The 20822-nt window shown below is 31.9% G+C and overlaps 1 protein-coding gene across 5 annotated transcripts in view; it reads left to right on the forward strand.

Annotated features, from left to right (window-relative positions):
• LOC127717981 (transient receptor potential cation channel subfamily M member-like 2) overlaps positions 1 to 20822 on the forward strand; it is a 77579-nt gene that overhangs the window by 44500 nt on the left and 12257 nt on the right. For 2 of the 5 annotated variants that reach the window (XM_052223854.1, XM_052223851.1), the window contains exons 12-20: positions 993 to 1145; positions 3779 to 3814; positions 4829 to 4922; positions 7565 to 7687; positions 8223 to 8322; positions 11113 to 11338; positions 13962 to 14171; positions 15532 to 15672; positions 20306 to 20551. In XM_052223854.1, coding sequence (XP_052079814.1) covers positions 993 to 1145; positions 3779 to 3814; positions 4829 to 4922; positions 7565 to 7687; positions 8223 to 8322; positions 11113 to 11338; positions 13962 to 14171; positions 15532 to 15672; positions 20306 to 20551 — 1329 coding nt within the window. Of the gene's footprint in view, positions 1 to 992; positions 1146 to 3778; positions 3815 to 4828; positions 4923 to 7564; positions 7688 to 8222; positions 8323 to 11112; positions 11339 to 13961; positions 14172 to 15531; positions 15673 to 18165; positions 18329 to 20305; positions 20552 to 20822 lie in introns of those variants that run through there. The other 3 variants (XM_052223855.1, XM_052223852.1, XM_052223853.1) reach the window with 3 other exon arrangements.

A 20822-nucleotide genomic window follows, 5' to 3' on the forward strand; every position in this document is an offset into this window, starting at 1 on the left:
GCACAAATGCAATTGGAAGAAACATCAATGTCCTAACACTAAATGATAAAAAAAAACAAGAAAAACAAAAATAACACAAAATCTGCCTAAGAGATGAGCCGATTGTAGGCTCTACATGTACGTAAGGCATATCCTTTTTTTACAAACGATACCCGTTTTCTTGCTCAAACACAAGTAAAAGTCTGATGATCAGTCGCATTCGGTGAAGCTAATAACGATGAAAGGAGGATTTTACTTCAAAAATGCAAAATATAACGTATCTGGGTTTTCCACGTTATAGGTATCCCGTTACGATCGAAACAATTTAGAATTGCGTCTGTCTGACTTTTTTTGAGAGAATCTGTTGGGTCTGTTGAATCATTTGCTACCTAAAATTGAGTATTTAATTGATTTATTTCAATGGCATCTTCTTTTTTCCTTACTAGTGAAGTAAGATCTGCTGACCATTCAAGCCCACCTGCACACCACTAGTTTTTGCTGAGATTCGAGTTGCTAAAATTTTAAATGTTGATAAAGCATTTTTTGGACTACTGCTTTCTTTGCATAGCTTTTCCTTCTGGTCATGATTTTGTCTGTTTATCTTATTCTTGTTTGTTTTTTTGTACCCCTCAATATATCATACTCCAACTAATTAAATTCATATTGTCTATGTTGCCTTTGAATTACTGGACAACAATACGTAAATGATACCTTATTTAAGAGCAACTATTGGACGAGACGCAATGGCTATAAATAATAAGAGGAACTGAGAAATAACGGTCAATACACAGAACAGGAGTCGTGTTAATCAAGTGTATGTATCAAGTGTAATTATATCTTTGTAATGTTATCTTCGTGAATTGATCCTAAACATAATTAGACAAATAGGCGAAGGGATTTGCCTTAAGTCATCTTAACTGATTTAGTCAATCTGTCTATATCAACAGCAATATATTGTCTATCTTATCATAATTTATTATGAAAAGAATATTAATTTTGACAATATTTTATAGGAAGAACTATGCACCAAAAGCAGTTTAGCAGAACTATTCAAGAATTCATTGGTGAGCGACAGAGTAGATATGGTTAGGCTAGTGCTTGAATTTATCCCGGTTAAAGAACTATATGAAAAGTTTTTAAATATACATATCAAAGACTTATATAAGGTAAGTCTAGACATTAATATGATACACATTTAGTCAGCTAAAGGAGGACGGGGGGGGGGGGGGTCTTAATTCAAACCCATAGAATTTTTTAATAATTTGTCAAAATTTTGTTTTTATCATGCTTTTTTTCCAAAATATATTACAAAGTATGGGTCACCGCACTTTTTTTCACGCTACAGGTTGTGCAAAATTGTCAGATTTTGTATAGATGATGCATGGAAAATCCAATTTTGTGTGATAAAAGAAAAAAACACCATAGAATTCTAAGATAAAATGTGAAGATACCTCTTAAAACATGCTTTCAGATAAGAAAAAGAAAAAAATGGATTTACCGGACTTGCTTTCTCCCTACATATGAAAATAGGTAAATTCACAACACTTTCTATTATAAAATATTTACTTTATCTAAGTTATCTCCCCTTATGTGGCAAAGTTGAAAAAAAGAATAAAAAAAAAATAATGTGTTTTTTAGAAAAAAACAGCCGTAAATATGATAAAACACATAATGTTCTATATTATCATGAAAAGTCTTACACATGAATTACATACTACTCTCAAAAATTTGCACATTTCATTAAAGATCTTGACCAATTGTTATCGGCTACTTCAAAATCCAAGATTGAGGAAGACACCCCAGCCACCTTAAAGGCATAGAGACTATGCGAAAGAAAAACGGTCGATAAATTTTGTTCTCAAGCATTATTCTGTACCCACTAGAAATATATTTACATGCAAATGGAATCTTACATACATGTAGTACATTGTAGTATCTTTTACAGGTCTATTCTATGAGTTTTCTAAATTTAGATAAGTGTGTACCTTTTTTTGCTTGTCGACTGTCTTCACACGCAGATAAAAAGAGTGATTGTGCTCACCATTTTTAAAAGGAAAATTTGTTATTAAAGATATGGAACTAATTCATGTGTAATAAGCATTTATTATATGTTAAGAGGCTAGCAGGTTAAAAGTTTGATATATTTTGGGAACTACTGGTAATTTTGTCTACAGCGGGTATTCAGTCTAATTGTTTAGTTTTAACAAACGGAGTACACATTATTTAAAATTATCCAGTAAATTATCAAATATTTAAACGAGTAGGTTCTCGAAGGGTCAATATTGACCCACAAGTTCTGTGAAATTTGATTTTATTTTTAACCAGTTAAATGCATTATGTATGAACATGATGAAACTGCTCCTTTACTAATAAAAGCAAACCTGGTCAATTACAGACTAACAGGGCATTAATACAGAGCCATTAAGAATAATCAGGGATATTACTGATTTTCAGTTGTTATCTATTCAATTACATTTCTGAGGAAAAAACATCAAGAAATTGAACGTTGAACATGTTTAAGTTCCCAAGAACCATGACTTATCGTATCTGACCTGACCCAGTTGTCAAGTTAATAATTACATAATACATTCAATGAAGTCTATCAATTTATCTACTGAGTAATTTTGAGTTTTAAAATCCAGAATGAAATCTTGTATTTTGTATGCCATATGCATTGCTTTGAATAGGACAACAAAAAAATATATTCAATCACATCACTTTAAAAGATTCTTTTTAATATTGCAATTGGTATATTCATATATATACAAATTTGCCTCAAAAAAAATCATTTGCCCGGGTTAAATATAAAACTTTGACGGTTTGGTTTATGAAAGTGTTTAGAAATTGGTGTTTTCAAATTGCCCTTGTTATTTTTTCTCGGTCAGTAATGTTGGCATCGGAGGTTGTAATGTCCATCGGCGTTGCCTCATGCCATTACAGGCATAATCGATATCAGACCTTGGACATGTATAACAGGGCCATAATGAGAACACCCATTAATTAATACTGTAGTAATACACATTAAAATGTGAAGAACAATTTTGAATAATATCCTACAAACACAAAATAATCATTCTCTGATCTTACAACAATTGGGATGTCAGTATGAGGTCATAATTGTGTACCCTAATGAAAAAAATCGTTATTTTGACTGATTTTAGCTTAATTGTAATCTTGTTTGCTTCAAACTACGTTAGCCACATGCAAAGACCACCATAATTGATTGTTAGGATGTGTATATGACCAATATATATCTTTTCATAACAATTTTATTTTGTTCAAAGGGTGCGGCCATGTTTTTCAAACGGAAATAGACCTTACAAAGGCGTATAAATAGACAATTTGGCTAAAAACTTGTAAAATATTTTACTTTTGAAGCTGTCAACATGGTTAAAACAAGCAGCAGTCAACAAAAGTGTCGAGTTTATTTAAATTTGCATATTACGGTGATACATAACTCTACAGGGAAATAACTCTGAATCACGAAACTGGAACTTGTGTCATGTTTTAGGAGTATAAAAAAGAAATGAAATAAGGGTCAAGGAAAACAAAACAACCAAAAATAGAGAAATACTTGTATATTTTCTGTTTTCGAAAGTTTCTGTGATTAAAAGTATAAATGAAATTTAAAACAACAAGCTTTCGATTATTACGAGCAGTGGAAAACAAATAAAATGAAAAAAAAAACCTTTATCCATTAGAAGACATTTGGCTTCAAAGGAAACATCCATGGTAACGGGTTTGGTTTTTAAAAACCTGTGTTTCACTGGCTTCATTAACAGTTATTATTTTCTTTCAGGACACCGGTAACATAACAGGACATTTGATTGGAAAGGTACATAATATAACATTGAGGTTATACAAATAATATAACATTAAGGTTCTAAAAATAATACCTCATACAGGTGTCAAAATTGTGTCATCAATATTTATGTGCCAAATATTATAAACAGTCAAAAAATTGAAAACAACACGTTAAATAGTTTCATGCGTCCGAAGCGCTTTTCTAGATTTACCTTCAGTAACGCTCAAAGCCGAATATTTGAAGTACTGAAACAGTTGAAGAGTTTTATGACAAAAGATACATAAAAATTGGCAAATTCATCTTTTTATGAATTAATTTTTTTATTAATTTATAAACTGACAATTTTAGAAAGGTGTGTTATAAATCATGTCAGTACCGAAGTTCTGACTTCTGAGCAGTCAACAAATTAATGGTGACGCCTGTAAAACAAACATTCCGACAAGATGGCTTTTACTTTAGAGTATTATAATACTAGTTCGTTTTCAAAATTGGTGTAATTAAATCAGTAGTTTGAACCAGGGCAGCAAAATACTTAAGTTCGCTACTCTGTTTCAAAATAATAAGCGTTTTAAAAGACTGTTATAAATTGAAAGTATATGAATAAAGGAACTTAAAAAGCAGAAAATATTGAAGGGTCTATGTGCTTGTTTTCGCGGTATAAGCCATTGAAAATTTGGCGGGAGGTGATTCTCTTTATATTTTTCATACATTTAATATTGGCACCTTTTTCTTTCAAAAAACTATGAAAAATGACAAGGTTTTCATAAATTTTTCTAAAGATGGCTTTTCAAACTATAAACAAAATCATGAAAAGAAAAGAAGGGGTTTTCGGGCATAATTTTTAATGGCACAACATGGACAAAACCAGAGGATTCCGGATATCAAAAACAAGCGGAGCAAACATCCTTAACAACATATTTTCATCTAGAACAATCTTATACACATTTTGTTTTTGAAAATAAAATCAAAACTGCTTTTAAAGCTTCATTATCTGCAGTGTATGTGGTATGTTCTAGATGATAACATGTTTAATCGGTATTTTAGCAGGACGCATCCACAGAAAAGAACATTGTTGTGAGGATAAACGAAGCAGTGATAAAGATACTGGGAAGCAAAGAAATGAAACCGTTTTCGGCAGGTAATGTTATTATGTAAAGAGGATACTGTGTTAAGAGAAATACATTTTAGACAAAACACATCTATGTTAAAAACGCCTCCTTTGTGTTTGCGTTTTTTTTTTCTGAATATAGAACGTAGACGATAAAAAAAGAACATTTTCAGTTATTAATAGTATACACAATTGCTAAGCTGGCTTCCCTCTTGTGCTTAAAACTGCTATTATAATTTAATGCACTTTCAAATATATAAAACATATTGCTTTTAGAAAAAAAAATGAATTTCGTCTGTGATCTTGCAATTTATACTGCTCCTAACTCTTAATTTGAAAAAAAAAATATTTCCAAAAATTTGGCGGATAATGGATGTGAAGATATTAAAGTGACAAAAAGAGATTGCTAGAATAAGTGTAAGTGTTATTTTTATCAAAATTATTTTGATATGGGATTAAAATACAGTATTTACAGAACAGTTTTTACAGTACAAATTGTGAAGATTGATGCCGTTCAAACATTTTTGCTTTTAAACATTCAAGAAGTTCTACGTCCTAAGCATATATTTTTCTCTCATCTGTGCTGATCATAAATTTACGTGATCAATCTTATGTATGGCAAATTAAAAACAAAACAACATTAAAACTGCTATAGGCCCGCCCACCACTTTTGTCGAGAAAAATCTAAATTAAACCAACAAACCCTCTTTCGACATGATGTATTAAAATGTAAATTCTGTAATAATTTCATTATGATCCGACTTTATGTCTGAATGGCATATGCATACTTAAATGTGTTTGTAATTAAAAATTAAGGGTATGTCGGATGCATGGAATAGGAACAGTAACCAAACAACACAATGTAGCAAACAACATGTTAACAGTTTTGATATTGGCGACTGAAGATATATACAAAAATCAACAAAGGAATACAACTTTACATAATATGAACATGATGAACGATCCTAATACCCAGGTGTATATATTTAAAACACAAATCATCATTAAAGATATCAAGATATATTTATAGAGTGCCTAGAAAATCAACCTAACGATGTTAGAGTAGATCTGATTATTTACTTCCTCCCCGTGCGGGACTGGAACCTGCACTTTTCACTTCTCACTTCTAAGACAACACCGCCTATATAATTATATATATAGATATATATTCACATCCAAAATAATATCAATGGACTATATGACGATAAATTGAACAACAAGCGTGCATACATTACATTATTCAGCAAGAAATATAGTATAACAAATAACATTTATCTGAAATGATTTCATAGATCATTAGTTCTAACCTTTCTTCAAATCGGTCAGGAGCTCAGTTTGTGTCCAGTTCTCCATATACTGTTAGAAACGTTTCTGACATTTTCTTATCTTATATTCGACAACTTATATATATTAAAATTGGGTCCTCACGGCTCTTCAACTACATATTTGGTATGGCACTTTTAAATTTTTTTCACTCACGAGTCTATTTTTAGATAAAACGACCGTCTGGCGTACACAATATTAAGCCTTGTTTATCTATATATTTATTTATTTATTTATCTATTTATTTATTTATTTAGTTATTTATTTATTTATTTATTCATTCATTTATTTTTTTTTATCTATTTATTTATTTATTTATTTGCTTGTGTATTTTTCTATCTTTTGTTTCTGTCTTGTGTAAATAGTATCTATTGTACATCAAACAAAATTTTCTTGGATATCGCTGTTACTTTTCGTAATTAATTATTTAAAAGTATTGCACATATAAATGGAAATATTTTTTCAAAGGTTTTTAACTCTATAAAATGTTTTTTTTTTTTAGCGGAAGTCAACATTTACATAATGATGCTTAACAATATATGTATTATTATATAAGATTAAATATATTCAGGTTAATCTGGTATTTAACAATCCTTCCGAAAATTATGTAGCCATTCTGTAATCCAAACCTTAGTTAGATAAATACCCAAACAAAGTTCCTCTAACAGGCCAAAACGTCATATGATAATAAGCTTTTTAATGATAATTAGATATATATTAGAGTCAAATTTTCCAATGTGTTTAGGCTTTAACATTTACCAATACAAATATTTTCGATGAAAAGTTCATAATACACACGGATAAATAACAGAACTAAAACATACATCTTAGATTGTTATCATTTTACTATATTTTCTAGCTTTCTATCTAAGATATGACTAATATAGAAAATCCTGCTAATTGTCCATGTTCTTACCCACGACCAGATAGCTGCTCTAATTTACGTCATTTAAAACTGACAGTTCAAACGATAGGCTATATCTGATCATAACTGTATTTATAATCTTAACATGGTCCGCGGTGGCAGAGTTGTTTAAGTAGATGAACTACTATTATATCACTAGCGTGACAACACTGAGGTTGTTAGTTCGAATCCCCCACGTGGCAGGTGCGATCGACTCTAATCCTAATTAACAAGGATTGTCAGTTTGACCATCCGAAGATGGGTGGTTCTTTCCGGAAACTCGACCACTGACCACCACAAAATGACACAATTGGGCTGAATTTGACGTTAAACACTTATCAATCAATTTATCAATCAAAACCAAACACATTAAAAACATGTGTATTAATATCGTTTTTATATGATGATGATGATGATGATGATTATTATGATGATGTTGTTGCAGATGCTGAAAAAGAAGGGATACGGGATAAAGATATTTTCAAGCATCTGTTTATCTGGTCAGTTCTTATGAACCGAAAGGAGTTGGCGATGTTGTTTTGGAAAAAAGAAGACAAAGACTTTATATGTAAGTTAATAATGTTTCCCAAAGCTAAGATTTGGCTAGCCATTAAACCCATTATTTTTTCTTAAAATGTCCTGTACCAAGTCAGGAATATGGCAGTTGTTACCAAATAGTCCGTTTCTATGTATGTTGGCGTTTGTGTTTGTTGCAGTTCAGTGTTTCTGTTGTTTTTTGTTTTCTCTTAATCGATTTATGACTTTTGAACAGAGGTATACTACTGTTGCCTTTATTTATACGGTACGAGATTAATTTTTTACAAGAATTCGGCATGTATGTGGTAGTAACATCAACAAATAAGAAAGCTGTCGGCAAGTACAAATATAGGAATAGTTGAGGAATGTTTTTAACATTGAAATTTTTAAAAAATAAATGTATTTTATTTGGGCTTTTTTCTCATTCGACTGAAATTCTGGATTAATTCCTCGAGGTTTTAAACGTATATTCGTTTCGTCACGTATTTTATGATTTCACAGCTTTTATTATTGTTTATGTGTGAAAAAAATTGTTTCAATCCAACTCATTTTATCCTCCCATTCAGGTTCTGCACTATATGCAAGTTCCCTTGCAAAAAAGCTTGCTGAAAATGCCAGCGTGGAAGCATATACAGATCAACAGGCAGCTTTTTGGGAAAGCCATAGGTAAGAAAGAAGTAACTTAACGGTAAACTAGATAAAAAATACTTCAGTTGTGCTTACACAGAGATGTCGAGTCAACGAGAGAAAAACTCAAGACAATATTGTCTACCAATAGACATACAATAAAGTTATTCCAATTCAGGGAATAACTGATATCTACATTCCTGACGAAAGGGTATCTACATTTCACCCAAGTGAATTCCAATGTAAAACAAGGGATCAGACATTTGCGAAGGGATCATGATTTTGAGATAATGATAACTGTCAACGTATGTACTAGGTTTTGTATTTCTAATATTTTGGTCTCGACCATCACTAAAGAGACGTGTATTGTCGAAATGCGCTTCAGGTTCCATTTTATAACAGATTTTTTTTCTGCCTATCTGTAATTGGTTTCCATATGATAACCATATTCTTTTCCTGTTATAACAGTATAAATAAGGTTTCCGGCAATCACAAAAGAGAGGCGAAAGATACCAAAGGCACATTTGAACTCATAAGTCGAAAATAAACTGACAACGCCGTGGCTAAAAAAGAAAAAGACCAACAGATAATCAACAGTATACAAAACTGTATACAAAACACAGCATAGAAAACTAAAGACTGGACAACACGAACCCTTCCAAAAACAGGGGGAAATCAGGTGCTCTGGAAGGGTAAGCAGATCGGAACAAAATTTAACTCTCTTTGATAAATTTGTCCTCAGGAGTATAATACTAAGGACAGTGAAATTGTTCTTATTGCTAGGCACAGAAAAAAGAGACAAGACAATACCTAATACATGTACCCTACAAATTTGAGGACACTAAAATTCAAACTTTAAACCATACTCTAATTACACAATAGCAGTGTTTCAGTAATAATTTGTTGACAAACTTACATGTAACCTTTCAAAGATGTCAATATGAAGAGTTTTTTAAAGGACTTTCCTTTTTGAATTTACCTTGGAGTTCGGTATTTTTGTTATTTTAATTTTTAGAATATGTAAAAAAATGGTTCTCGACGTCAAACCTTGTCATTGATTTGGTGTTTTTTTTAAAGCTTCATTCAACATGTTTAAATGCTATCGTTTTACACGATTTTATTGATAAAGACTAGTTAAAATGAATATATATTATATGTTTTTTATAGTTTTCAATATGTGAAAATTACTCTTCCGATGCAAATATTTGCTAGCATAAGTTTGTTTTTATTCAGAGATACCATTATGCGCACATAATTTCGATTTGGCGATGGTATAGTCCGTTTCAATTAAGATAACTCGTTCTATACTTAACTGCTCAAAACTTTAACATATTTAAATTTTGATTTTGCACAATATCAATAACACTTTTTTACCAATACCTTGAGCTTATGTTAATTAGAGAGAAAAAATGTTACATCTGTAAGAAACAGTCAAAAGTAAAAATACCAAAAATACCGAGCTCGAAGGAAAATTCAAAACGGAAAGTCCTTTACCAAATGGCAAAACAAAAGCTCAAACACATCAAACGAATGAAAAGCAACTGTCATATTCCTTACTTTGTACAGGCATCTCCTTATGTAGAAAATGGTAGATTAAACCTGGTTTTATAGATAGCTAAACCTCTCACTTGTATGACAGTCGCATAGAGTTCCTTCATATTGACAACAATGTGTAAGCAAAACAAACATACTATGAACAACAAATTTATTTATTTTGCAAAAAATATCTCCGTACTCTGAACAACAACATTATTATATTTAAATTTACTTGTATACGTTTTTCTAAATAAAGCCATTTTGTCCAAGGTTATAGTTGTCTTTTTGTGTCACATTGTGTCATAAATCAAATTATTCGTTCAGCGTATGTTTACTTGTTTTTGTTAATATGTCTTTTTGATTGAGTTCAGCCATTTCAATTGATATTTTATAGTGTGTCTTTCTATGTTGTGATGTTACACTACTATTTCAGGTTAGGGTGAAGGTTGGCGCCTGTTAAAACGTTTAAACCCGCTGCATTTGTTTGCACCTGTCCTAAGTCAGGAACCTGTTTCAGTGGTTGTCGTTTGTTGATGTGGTTCATAAGTGTTTCTCGTTTTTTATTTAGATTAGACCGTTGGTTTTCCTGTTTGAATGGTCTTACACTAGTCATTTATGGGGACCTTTATAGCTTGTTGTTCGGTGTGAGCCAAGGCTCCGTGTTGAAGGTCGTACTTTAACCTATTGGTGTACCTTTACAAATTGTGACTTGGATGGAGAGTTGTCTCATTGGCACTCAAACCACATCTTCTTATATCTACTTTCTAAATAAAATATAAATACCAAAATCTATTCACTTTAAATATTTTGTAATGACTAAACACTAAATGAAATATTTATAAACCAATATGAAGTTTTGAGCTAATAAGGGGAGCTAACACCCTATTTTAGTTATATTAAACTGATGTTAACTTGTCAAATAACTAAATATAGATGTGAACCGTGTAGATATAATCATTTCCAATAATAATAACATTTAAGTATTAGTTTTAGCGGTGTTGATATATTGGCAAATTGGGAAATGAATATACATGTTAAAGCAAAATGTTGAGCCGAGTCAACAGTAATGAATACTTTTCAAGCGAAAAGTTTTTAATCTGGCAATACCATTATTCAAAAACAAATACGACAAGAATATACATGACAATTGTCACATATCCATTTGTTAGGTCTACCCTTCCATTCTAGAATAATTATTAAGTTTTTCTTTTGTATAAAGCTCTAAAAGCGTCATACTATATTATAAAATGCTCTCTAATGTTCATGTAGGTTTCGTAACGGTATGTTTTTTAGATATTATGAAGACCTTGCCTACAGTGTGATGACAGAAATGTATTTTGAGGATAAAACTCAAGCTCGGCAACTTTTGGTTACAGAAGTGGAAAGCTATAATTTTACAACAATTTTTGAAATAACTGAAAATTCTACACTTATGAAGTTTATGGGACATGCTGCCTGTCAAACGCAGATGAATAAAATTTGGAAAGGTTGTATTTTAAGTGACACTTCAAATCTTAAGGTAAGAACATTAAAAGAAATAGCAACTAAACAGAACAACATATCTGTGTATCAGTCTGTCTATCTGTCGGTCCATCTATTCATTTATCCTTACATCCAGCTATCTATCTATACCTTTTCCTCTATCTTTATCTATATTTTTATCTATGTATATATGTTTTTCATAATTACGGAACTATCGTTCAAGTGAAAATATTTCGTCTTTTCTCAATCGTCCTTCCATATTTTAAACACATTATGAAGAAATGACCACTTATCTTTTTATAGTTCTATATAGATTTAATTGTCGATTTGTATCTTCATTCTTTCGACAATGCTAATACTTTAGGGAGTTCAATTTCCATTCTGAATGTCAAGAGACATTATCTCTCGCAATTGCCTCTGTCGGTCTAGTTCATATTTTATCGATTCCACTTGCAATTTTCTAGTAAGTATCATAGGCGTCGAATTCGTTAATTTTCATGTAGTTCGGCCTTGTAACTGTTCTCAATCATATTTCATATATATATATATATATATATGTATACGTCTTAAAGGTGTTCAACAACAACACAATACAAAAAAAGAAACGTTAAATAAATACATAATATATCAGTAAATAGTTCCAATACAAAACTTATTCGGTAGTATTGACGATGTAACATATCATCTTAATCCATGCTGGTTTCATAAATCTTTATCATGATATCAATTAGAATCCAAACAACGCTTATAAAAAAGTAAGACTTGTATTATTCTGAAATTTGAAAGTTCATGCAAATTAAATTTTAACAATAGACAGGACCATGTATGTTTACATCCCCATTACAACAACATATCCAGTTGGTGCGGCTAGGACTACACCTTTCAGTTGATACAATCTTTTACATCATTCCCGCGTGATTATCTCCTTTTCTCGACCATGCTGTGTTTTGGTCAATGATGGTGAAAGTTATTTGATTGAGATCTGCTTAAGCGTGGTCAGGAGATCTTAAATTTTGACGGAGAGGAAGGTCTGACTTGCAGTCATAGTCACTACGACGGTTATTCATTCATTTGTAAAATGGCTGTTTTGACTCGCCAACATACTAAATTTACATTGTAATAGATACAGTGTACATAGCATTTGTAGTCTTATAAGTAGCGCGCAGAATTTAGTTTGTTTCATGCCAGTGAAAAAAAAATGAAAACAACACGTTATAAATCCCATGCGTCCGAAGCGCTTTTCTGGATTTACCTTCTTCAGGAACGCTCAATGCCAAATATTTGAAAGCCAAGTATGTCTAAGAACCGAAACAGTTGAAATGACTGTTGAAAGTTCTGACATTTTTTATACTACAACCTTTACAAGAGCCTGCTGACGAAGAGCATAGCAAAGAGGACGAATCAGGCCTTACACGCAAGTCGCTTAGGTTGTGGGACAACGGAAAGCAAGTGCAGTGTTTTAGTTTTACGGATTAAGGTCTCGATAGGCAATATGGGAGATTTGTATGCAACAATTATTTTAAAACCTACCACATTTTGTCCCTGTACCAAGTAGGCTTATGTGTTGTGTTCGTCATTTATGCAGGCTATTTAGCGTTTATGATTCGAGCGTTACTAATGAGTCTTTTGTAGATGAAACGCGCGTCTTGTGTACAACATTCCAAGCCTGTTATCTATAATGAAGTGAATTTTTTTTCGTGGTTGTTAGTATTTTATGGGTGTATGCCTTTTTTGTTTAGGAGTCGGGCGCTGCTAGTTGATGTGGTATGTTGTACTATGATTTATTTAGACAACTCCTGTTATTAGATTAGACATGCTATTATTTCGAAGATAACAATGATCATGACCATACTTCGTTATGTTTGTCAAAGTTAATTTATCAAGTCAAAGACTACATATTTCAAGCTAATTTTTGTTTTGCCATTCATTTAATTGTTAAAATATATTGGGCAAACAATGCAATTTCCCTAATAATTATTAATTATGATGTATCATTCTCTCAGAGATCTGACCATCCAAAACTGTTTAGACTGGACAGTCCAGTTATATTATACTGCACTGCAGTAAGTGATTTAGTTGTGTCTTCTCACATTTGTGTGAGTCATACATAACAATTATGTTTTACAGAATAGACATTTAAAGGATTATCTCATGGTTCCAGCATTGAATTAATGGAAGCCTGTTCAGCTGAAGAATTTAAAAAAAAAACATTTTTTTGAATGCCGTCAAAGATTGATAAGAGACAAGCACATGAGCGAATTGATAATATATGTTATACGCAAGAATATAAATACCAGCAGGTCATAATGTATACATATTGGGGAAATGTGCATCTCATCGTTTATAAAGTCAGTTGATACAGTCGTGCATTAAACTGCATACAAGTATATAATGTGTATGTATTACATAAATCAAATATCAAGAATTTTCTCGTTTGTGACATGTGTAAAAACTACGTTTTACATGCCGTAAACCTATGATTGTATACGTATGATTTTCATGCTCGGGGTACATTTTTTGAGGTTTAGATATATGTTCTACTTGTTACAATTTGACTAGTGCATGATTAATCATCTTTCATTTCCTTTTGGTTCGTCTTAGACAATCTGTATTTTGAATTGCATCACCTTTAAGATATATTTCATCTTGTATTTTCACAGGCGATTACTGCTGCATTTATCCCAATTCTAATATTGAATATAGTGAATATAGAAGATGGTCAACATGGTAAATCGGACGTGTCGAAAACACCAGAACAGGAAAACAATTCTAATGGGACTTCTCCACAAACTCCAATTGAATGGGGGAAATTGATGAGAAAACTATATTACTTTTACAACTCCCCTTTGGTGAAATTTTTTTTCTTCGTTGTAAGTTTAATAAAAAGTAATTGCCTTTAGTGATATACTTACACAACAAATGTAGACGATCAGCATGATCATATTAACATAAAAAAAAGGAATATAAGTTAGAGGTATAGTTCAATTGGAAAGTTTCCCCAACAAGACAAAATCAAAATGCATCTCGAAGTCCATAAACCTATGCAATGTGTGTAGCTCTTAATCACCTCGAGACATGTATGTAAAATTGGGAAAATAAAAATTCTTATCAAAGATACCAGGCTTAAAATTTTAGTACGCCAGATTGGCGTTTTGTTTGAATAAGAATCATCCCCCAGTGGCTCTCTCATGTCAAATCAATTACGAAGTTAAAGTGCATAAAACACCGAAAAAATCAATCGTACTCATGTAAAAAGTCCTGGAGCTGAATTGACATCCGTTTTGATAAATTAAAACATATAGCAATGTACAATTTGATATAAATCAAGCTTAACATGTAAAAAGCCGCTCTGCCAAAACCCCATTTTGCAAGAAGAAACAAAAGGTTAAACCCGTTAATTGTCACGTTAAATTCCACGTTAATCTGAAAACGGCGTGATTTTTAATTTTGTTTAACTCGCTGTAGTAATTGTTCCCTGAACTCTGTTTATCATAGTAGCCTGGATACACGATTTTTCAATCCCATGACCGATAAAGGTCATATTGCTGTTAATAGATTAAGCGATTATGTGAATGTATGTATGGTATTATTGTGATAATTTTATTTTAAAAGAAACAAAATACATATGTATTGTAAAAATATCATTCACCTGATTAAACTGTTTAATTCTTTAAACATACATTGCACCCTTACGCTTTGTAAACTGTAGACAAAACAACTTTATTTTATACTTGGTCTGCATTTGACTTATGTGGTCATAATTGTGATTGAGATTTCATGGGGAAGAAACTATAATAAATCACATATGCTCTCGAAAAGCGGGTCAAAAATTATATGTATACACCTACTAATAAATGCTACATGATTCTTTTAACGCAGAAAACTTGTATAAAAATTAATATGGTGTTTTTTCATGAAGGTTTCATGAACTGTGACCTGAATGTTGAGGTCTATGTTATTTTGGTCTCATGTATACCATATCTTTTATAATGAAACTTACGTGCACTTGATGCAAGAATCGAACTCCTATATTAATACATCAATAAAATTTAAACATCACGAAAATAAATCGCCGCGAAGTCAAATAGAAACGGCTAATCGCGAATTAAAGTATCCGCAAAAAATAGATTTAAAGTAATACGTTTTCATAAATCATCACTGATAGGTAGATCAACATTCAAATAATGATTTTATATCATTCAAAATTATTCATGTCTTTTTTATAAATAGGTTTCATATATGGCAATGCTAGTGATATTCAGCATATTCGTATTGACAGATTTATATCCAATGTCTGAGAAATACCCGTCTGTTAAGGAGTGGATTGTTTATGTGTGGGCAGCATCGACATTGACAGAGGAAATAAGACAGGTGATATGAAGACGGCGTCCTAAGTAGCCAGTTACAAAATCAATGAAATGATAATTCAATATAAAAAAATCTTATAATTTCACGCAAATTTGTTTATCTGACTACTGAAAAGAAAAATGACTATAATATAAGGATGAATATTTTGAAGCATTCTGTTGGTGAAAGTATAAAATGAGTCTATTGGTTATTGAACATAAGAACTTATCACCTCATTAATTAGACTGTTTTTTTTTTTCTTTTTTTGTATCGTCAATTTCATGCCAATGATACACGAAGATTGATAATAGGCCGGCTTGGTATCTTCATCGTTGTAAGCAGAGATACTTTGGGTCTGGACAATAAATTTGTTGCCCTCCGATAGGTTTTGTATTATGCTTTTAGAAAATAACAAATATAAATGGTGTCCGCGAACATGTTTTCTTGTTACAAGTAAAAATGTTTTTCGTGTATATAAATTCTTTTAGGATTAGAGTTATCTCCACTTATCATGCCTATATGGCTAAGTTAAAAAATTGACGCGAACAAAAGCAAATGTTGGGTAATTGTAAAAAAAAAACCAAATAAATTACATTTTTCATTGTCTAAATTACATTCCTACACATTACTGTAATGGGGGTCTGTAATTGCCATTCTGTCTCATAATTTGCAAAGTTAAGTTATAACAACACCAATTGTTTACTGATATTTTACAATTCAAAATGGTGATATACAGTTAATCTATCTTAATTTCGCAAGAAATTAATACTTAGATAGCTATTTATACGGACATCGTCCTCTTTTACAGGAAACACTTGTCTCATTTTCGTCTAATTAAAACATCAATTGTTCAGAGAACGAGTAAGGTCTTGCCATCATTGAATGTTCATTAGTTGGTTAGAAAATATTAGTAAAGAATAGTTATTTTTAATCTATAAATGCACTCACGATATCAGAAGATAGTTTTTCCACATTTATTCAAACAATAATTTGGTGAGTAGTACTTTTCCGTTAATTAATAGAAATAACGACTTCCGGTTTCCCCAAAATCACTTTAATATCAAATGATACCTTTCTTAACACTTGATTTCAAAACTACAAGGTTTTGATATATTTTTGACTGAAATAAGGAGGATATTTGGTATATTTATGGGCTCCGTATTCTTTGCTTTCTCTTGGACTTGCAATCTCGTGTAAGCTCTTCTCCTGGTCTATGCATTCTTTTGCACCCATCGTCCGTAAACTAACATATTTCCATCTTCTTCTCTGAATCTTTTTGAACCATTTGTACTGGACAGCATTTCTAATAATATGAAAAATACCAGAGGTTATTTCATTGTCAATATAGGGCACTGTTAGACCTTTAACAATATGCATAACCCGTAGTTAGCTGTAAAAACAGTCATGAAAGTTTGAATCACTGGTGTTGACTTGCGTGCGACAGGGAATTTAGTTGTATCGTCTGCTCTTTGTATGTTTGTTTAGGGCGACCTTTTGATTATTTTGGTGGTGTCCTTAGGATTTTTTCTCGTTAGGAATATTAACTCTACCCCTGTTTTCTGATAGTTCCAATTGGCCAACCACTTGGCCTCCAGCTCGGCTGTTCATTTGTTCTTTTGTCCGTTTGTTCATTCGTTTTTTTCTTACCAAAGCATGTAATTTGCCATTGCTGTATGGGGGAGGTACCCATCTTATATCCTGTACTCCTAGACCTTTTTATAACAATTTATTGAAACCTTCTAAACATCGTTTTTGCAAAAGGGCGGGATATCATTTTGTGAGCATTGCTCAGGGTACTTCTAGTGTCCACTTGCAAGGTCAACTTATATATTTCATTTTTGTACACAATTCTTTTCTGCATTTTGATGTGGCAGAATATTCATCTATATCTTGTCTTTGGCAAGATTTTTTTCTCTTTTTACAAGGTCAGGCTATCTATCATGTCTATCTAAAACATCCTCCTAAATTTCGAGAATTTTCTAAGCAATGTTTGGTTAAACTCTTTTCTGGACAGTTTAGTCTCTCTTTTTACTCGATTGGATTCTTGCTACATTTTGGCTTTTATTTCGATCTATTTATTAATGGCCTGTTTAAGGATAAGGGCTTTTTTTAGTTAAGGCATTTTTTTTTCTATTGGCAGCTTTCGCTTTGGTATGCTTCCTCCTTGCCAGGCTGGACATATTAAACTCGGCCTGTATTAGGGTAAGACAATAATCGTGGTGCTTGGTTTGACACCCTGTGTACATGGCCATGTTCTTTTTTCGAAATTGTAAATACTCATGTGTAAGATACGATAACTTGTATAGGACTACTTTTTCCGAACCGTAAGCAGAAAATGGAGGTCGTTAGGATGCGTCTCTACTTCAAGTAACTGGGCTATTTATTATGTATCGATGTATCTTGCTTCTGAAAGAAATTATCATGTTCTCAGTGTGGGCTTCTTTTGGTTCGTTCACAAATTCGCCAGGTCTTATACAAGTGATACGTGTTGACTTGAAGGCCATCTATTTTTTTCAGTTCCTCCTCTCATACCTGGGAATCGTCTTTGTGTTTCGTATCTATGCTGTTGATCAACTAACCGCTTACTGATAGTTCGACGAAAGGTTTATTGATGCCAATTATGGTTCCATATCGTGGTTGTGATGTCATGGACACACAAACTAGGTTATGTAGTGCCAAGGTAACAACTTCAATCAATGCTTCGTCATACTTCATGGTGATAGTGCAAGTAAACAGATTGTCGTAAATAAACTGTAAGCTTAGAAGATGCATATTCTTGCACGGCACATCAAACAGGTTTTAAGATTTTAACTGCCTAATATAGGTAAAATCTGTAGGGCACAACAGGCACTTTGAAATTACTGGGTCGACTCAGAAAATGTATTCAGAGATAAGTCGTATGAAGAAAAAACAACCAGGTGCTGCTTTTAATTTGAACACCTATACAAAATCGAAATCAATTGAAGAAGAAGAAAAAATAACAATTTTACAATGTGTAAAATAAATGTCAGTTCAAACGCGATGTCTAATCCATGTCCAGTGCATGTCCATGTAAAGACAAAATTGTCGACATCGCAATAATAACAATATTAACACGATAGCGTGTTAACGTTGTTTACATTGTAAGAACTCCTATACACTACTTACATCGTTGACATCGTTAACATCGTGATGTATACAATGTATTATCAGTATCGTGTTAACATCATTTACATTGAAGTGTGCAAAATTTACACTGGATATGACTTTACAAAAAACAAAACTATACAAAAAACAATAATCGCAACGTTTTTTGTCAAATCAGAAATAAATTTGACTAAGAAATAAAAAACAAATAGACTTAAAAAATAAAGTTTGATATTAAATGTTAGTCTCTAAAACGCTGCGAGTTGTAAATAGATATAAAAGAGACCAAAACAGCAATAATCCTTACAAATGACAAAATTCAGTTGTCATATGATAAGATATAGTCTTGGTACACAATGTAAACACGATGTTTTAACGATATTGTTAACATCGCGATTTTGAAGAGGTAAACGATTTAAACACAAAGCTAAAGAATCAGTATACATTATGAACACGATTTCAACACGATATTGTCAACATTTCAATGAAAGAAGTAAACACACATATATAGTCTTGGTAAACAATATAAATAAGATGTCGAAACGAAATTGGTCAACATAGCAATGTTTACAATGTAAACGATGTAAACACGATGTAAACACATGTAAAGACTCGGTATACAAAATTAACACGAGTCGACACGATATCTCTAATTGCGATGCTGACGATGAAAACTATATAAAAACAAAACTAAAGACCCAGTTTACATTATAAACACGGATATTGACATGATGAAAAATTTAATCACAAAGTCTCGGTATACAATATAATCACGATTTTGACACGATATTCTCAACTTCGCGATGTTGACGATGTGAACGATGTAAACATAAAGGTATTGAATCGGTACACAATATAAACGATGCTTACACGATATTGTCAACATCGCGATGTTTTCGATTTGAATGATGTAAACATTAAGGTATAGACTTGATATACAATATAAACGATGTTTACACGCTAGTGTCAACATCGCGATATCTACTATGTGAACGATGTAAACACAATGGTATAGACTTAATATACAATATAAACATGATGTTCACTCGCTTTTGTCAACATTGCAAGTTCTACTATGTAAACAATGTAAACACAAGGTAGAGATACAATACAATGTTAACTCAACAATAACACAATACAGTAGACATCGTAATAATGACAATATCGATAAAATATCTTGCACTGAACTTATTTCTAATGTCTGATACAAACAAGGACGAAAAATAACAATCAAGAATGACTTGATAAAATCAGTGATGAAAATGAAATTCGAACATGAATAAAGTTTCGACTGTGTTTATAGCGTTAAATACAATGTATTACCGTGATTGCATACTAGAATAAAACCCGATACTTTCACATGTAGAATAAATGGGATAGTTTTTCTAATTTGACGTCAAATAGCAATGAGTGTTGTTGGGACATTGTCGATGACGTTACGTCAACAAGAATTAAGAATGCGTAGAGTTCAACATATATTGTGCATCTCCTATAATTCACCAAAATTTTGATATTATACCTATATTTTCAGGCTGTTGTTATCAAGCAATTGTCATTGAATACAATGACCTGGTTTACATTTTGGACACTCTATGAAATTTTGATGTACTGTCTATTCATTACATCTGTATTTATGCGATTGACCTTGAAAGCCGAGGATTTCTATCATGCTCGAATGATGTATTCACTAACATTAGGGATATTTATTATCAACAGCATGCAATTTTTTCTTGTTTCTAAACATATTGGAACAAAAGTCATCATGATTGGAAGAATGGTGAGTTTATATAATTATGTCTCCGTCAGTACACAATAATAACTGTAATCCCCGATGCATATTGACATTATTATACAATTCTGCAGTAAGTCTGCTTAAAACACATGTAACAAGAGTTACAGTTTTTCTTCTAACACAATTGTGTGAACCAAACAGGGAATTTAAATGAAAGCGTATCAAAAAGGCATTTTGTTTCACTGTGAGACCATTGAAAATGTCATGTCTTGTATGTAGGAAACTATAACAAGTTCATCTCTATTCATTTTAAACC

The sequence above is a fragment of the Mytilus californianus genome, unplaced genomic scaffold (assembly GCF_021869535.1).
Source record: "Mytilus californianus isolate M0D057914Y unplaced genomic scaffold, xbMytCali1.0.p SCAF_10, whole genome shotgun sequence".
NCBI classification, from domain to species: Eukaryota; Metazoa; Mollusca; class Bivalvia; order Mytilida; family Mytilidae; genus Mytilus; species Mytilus californianus.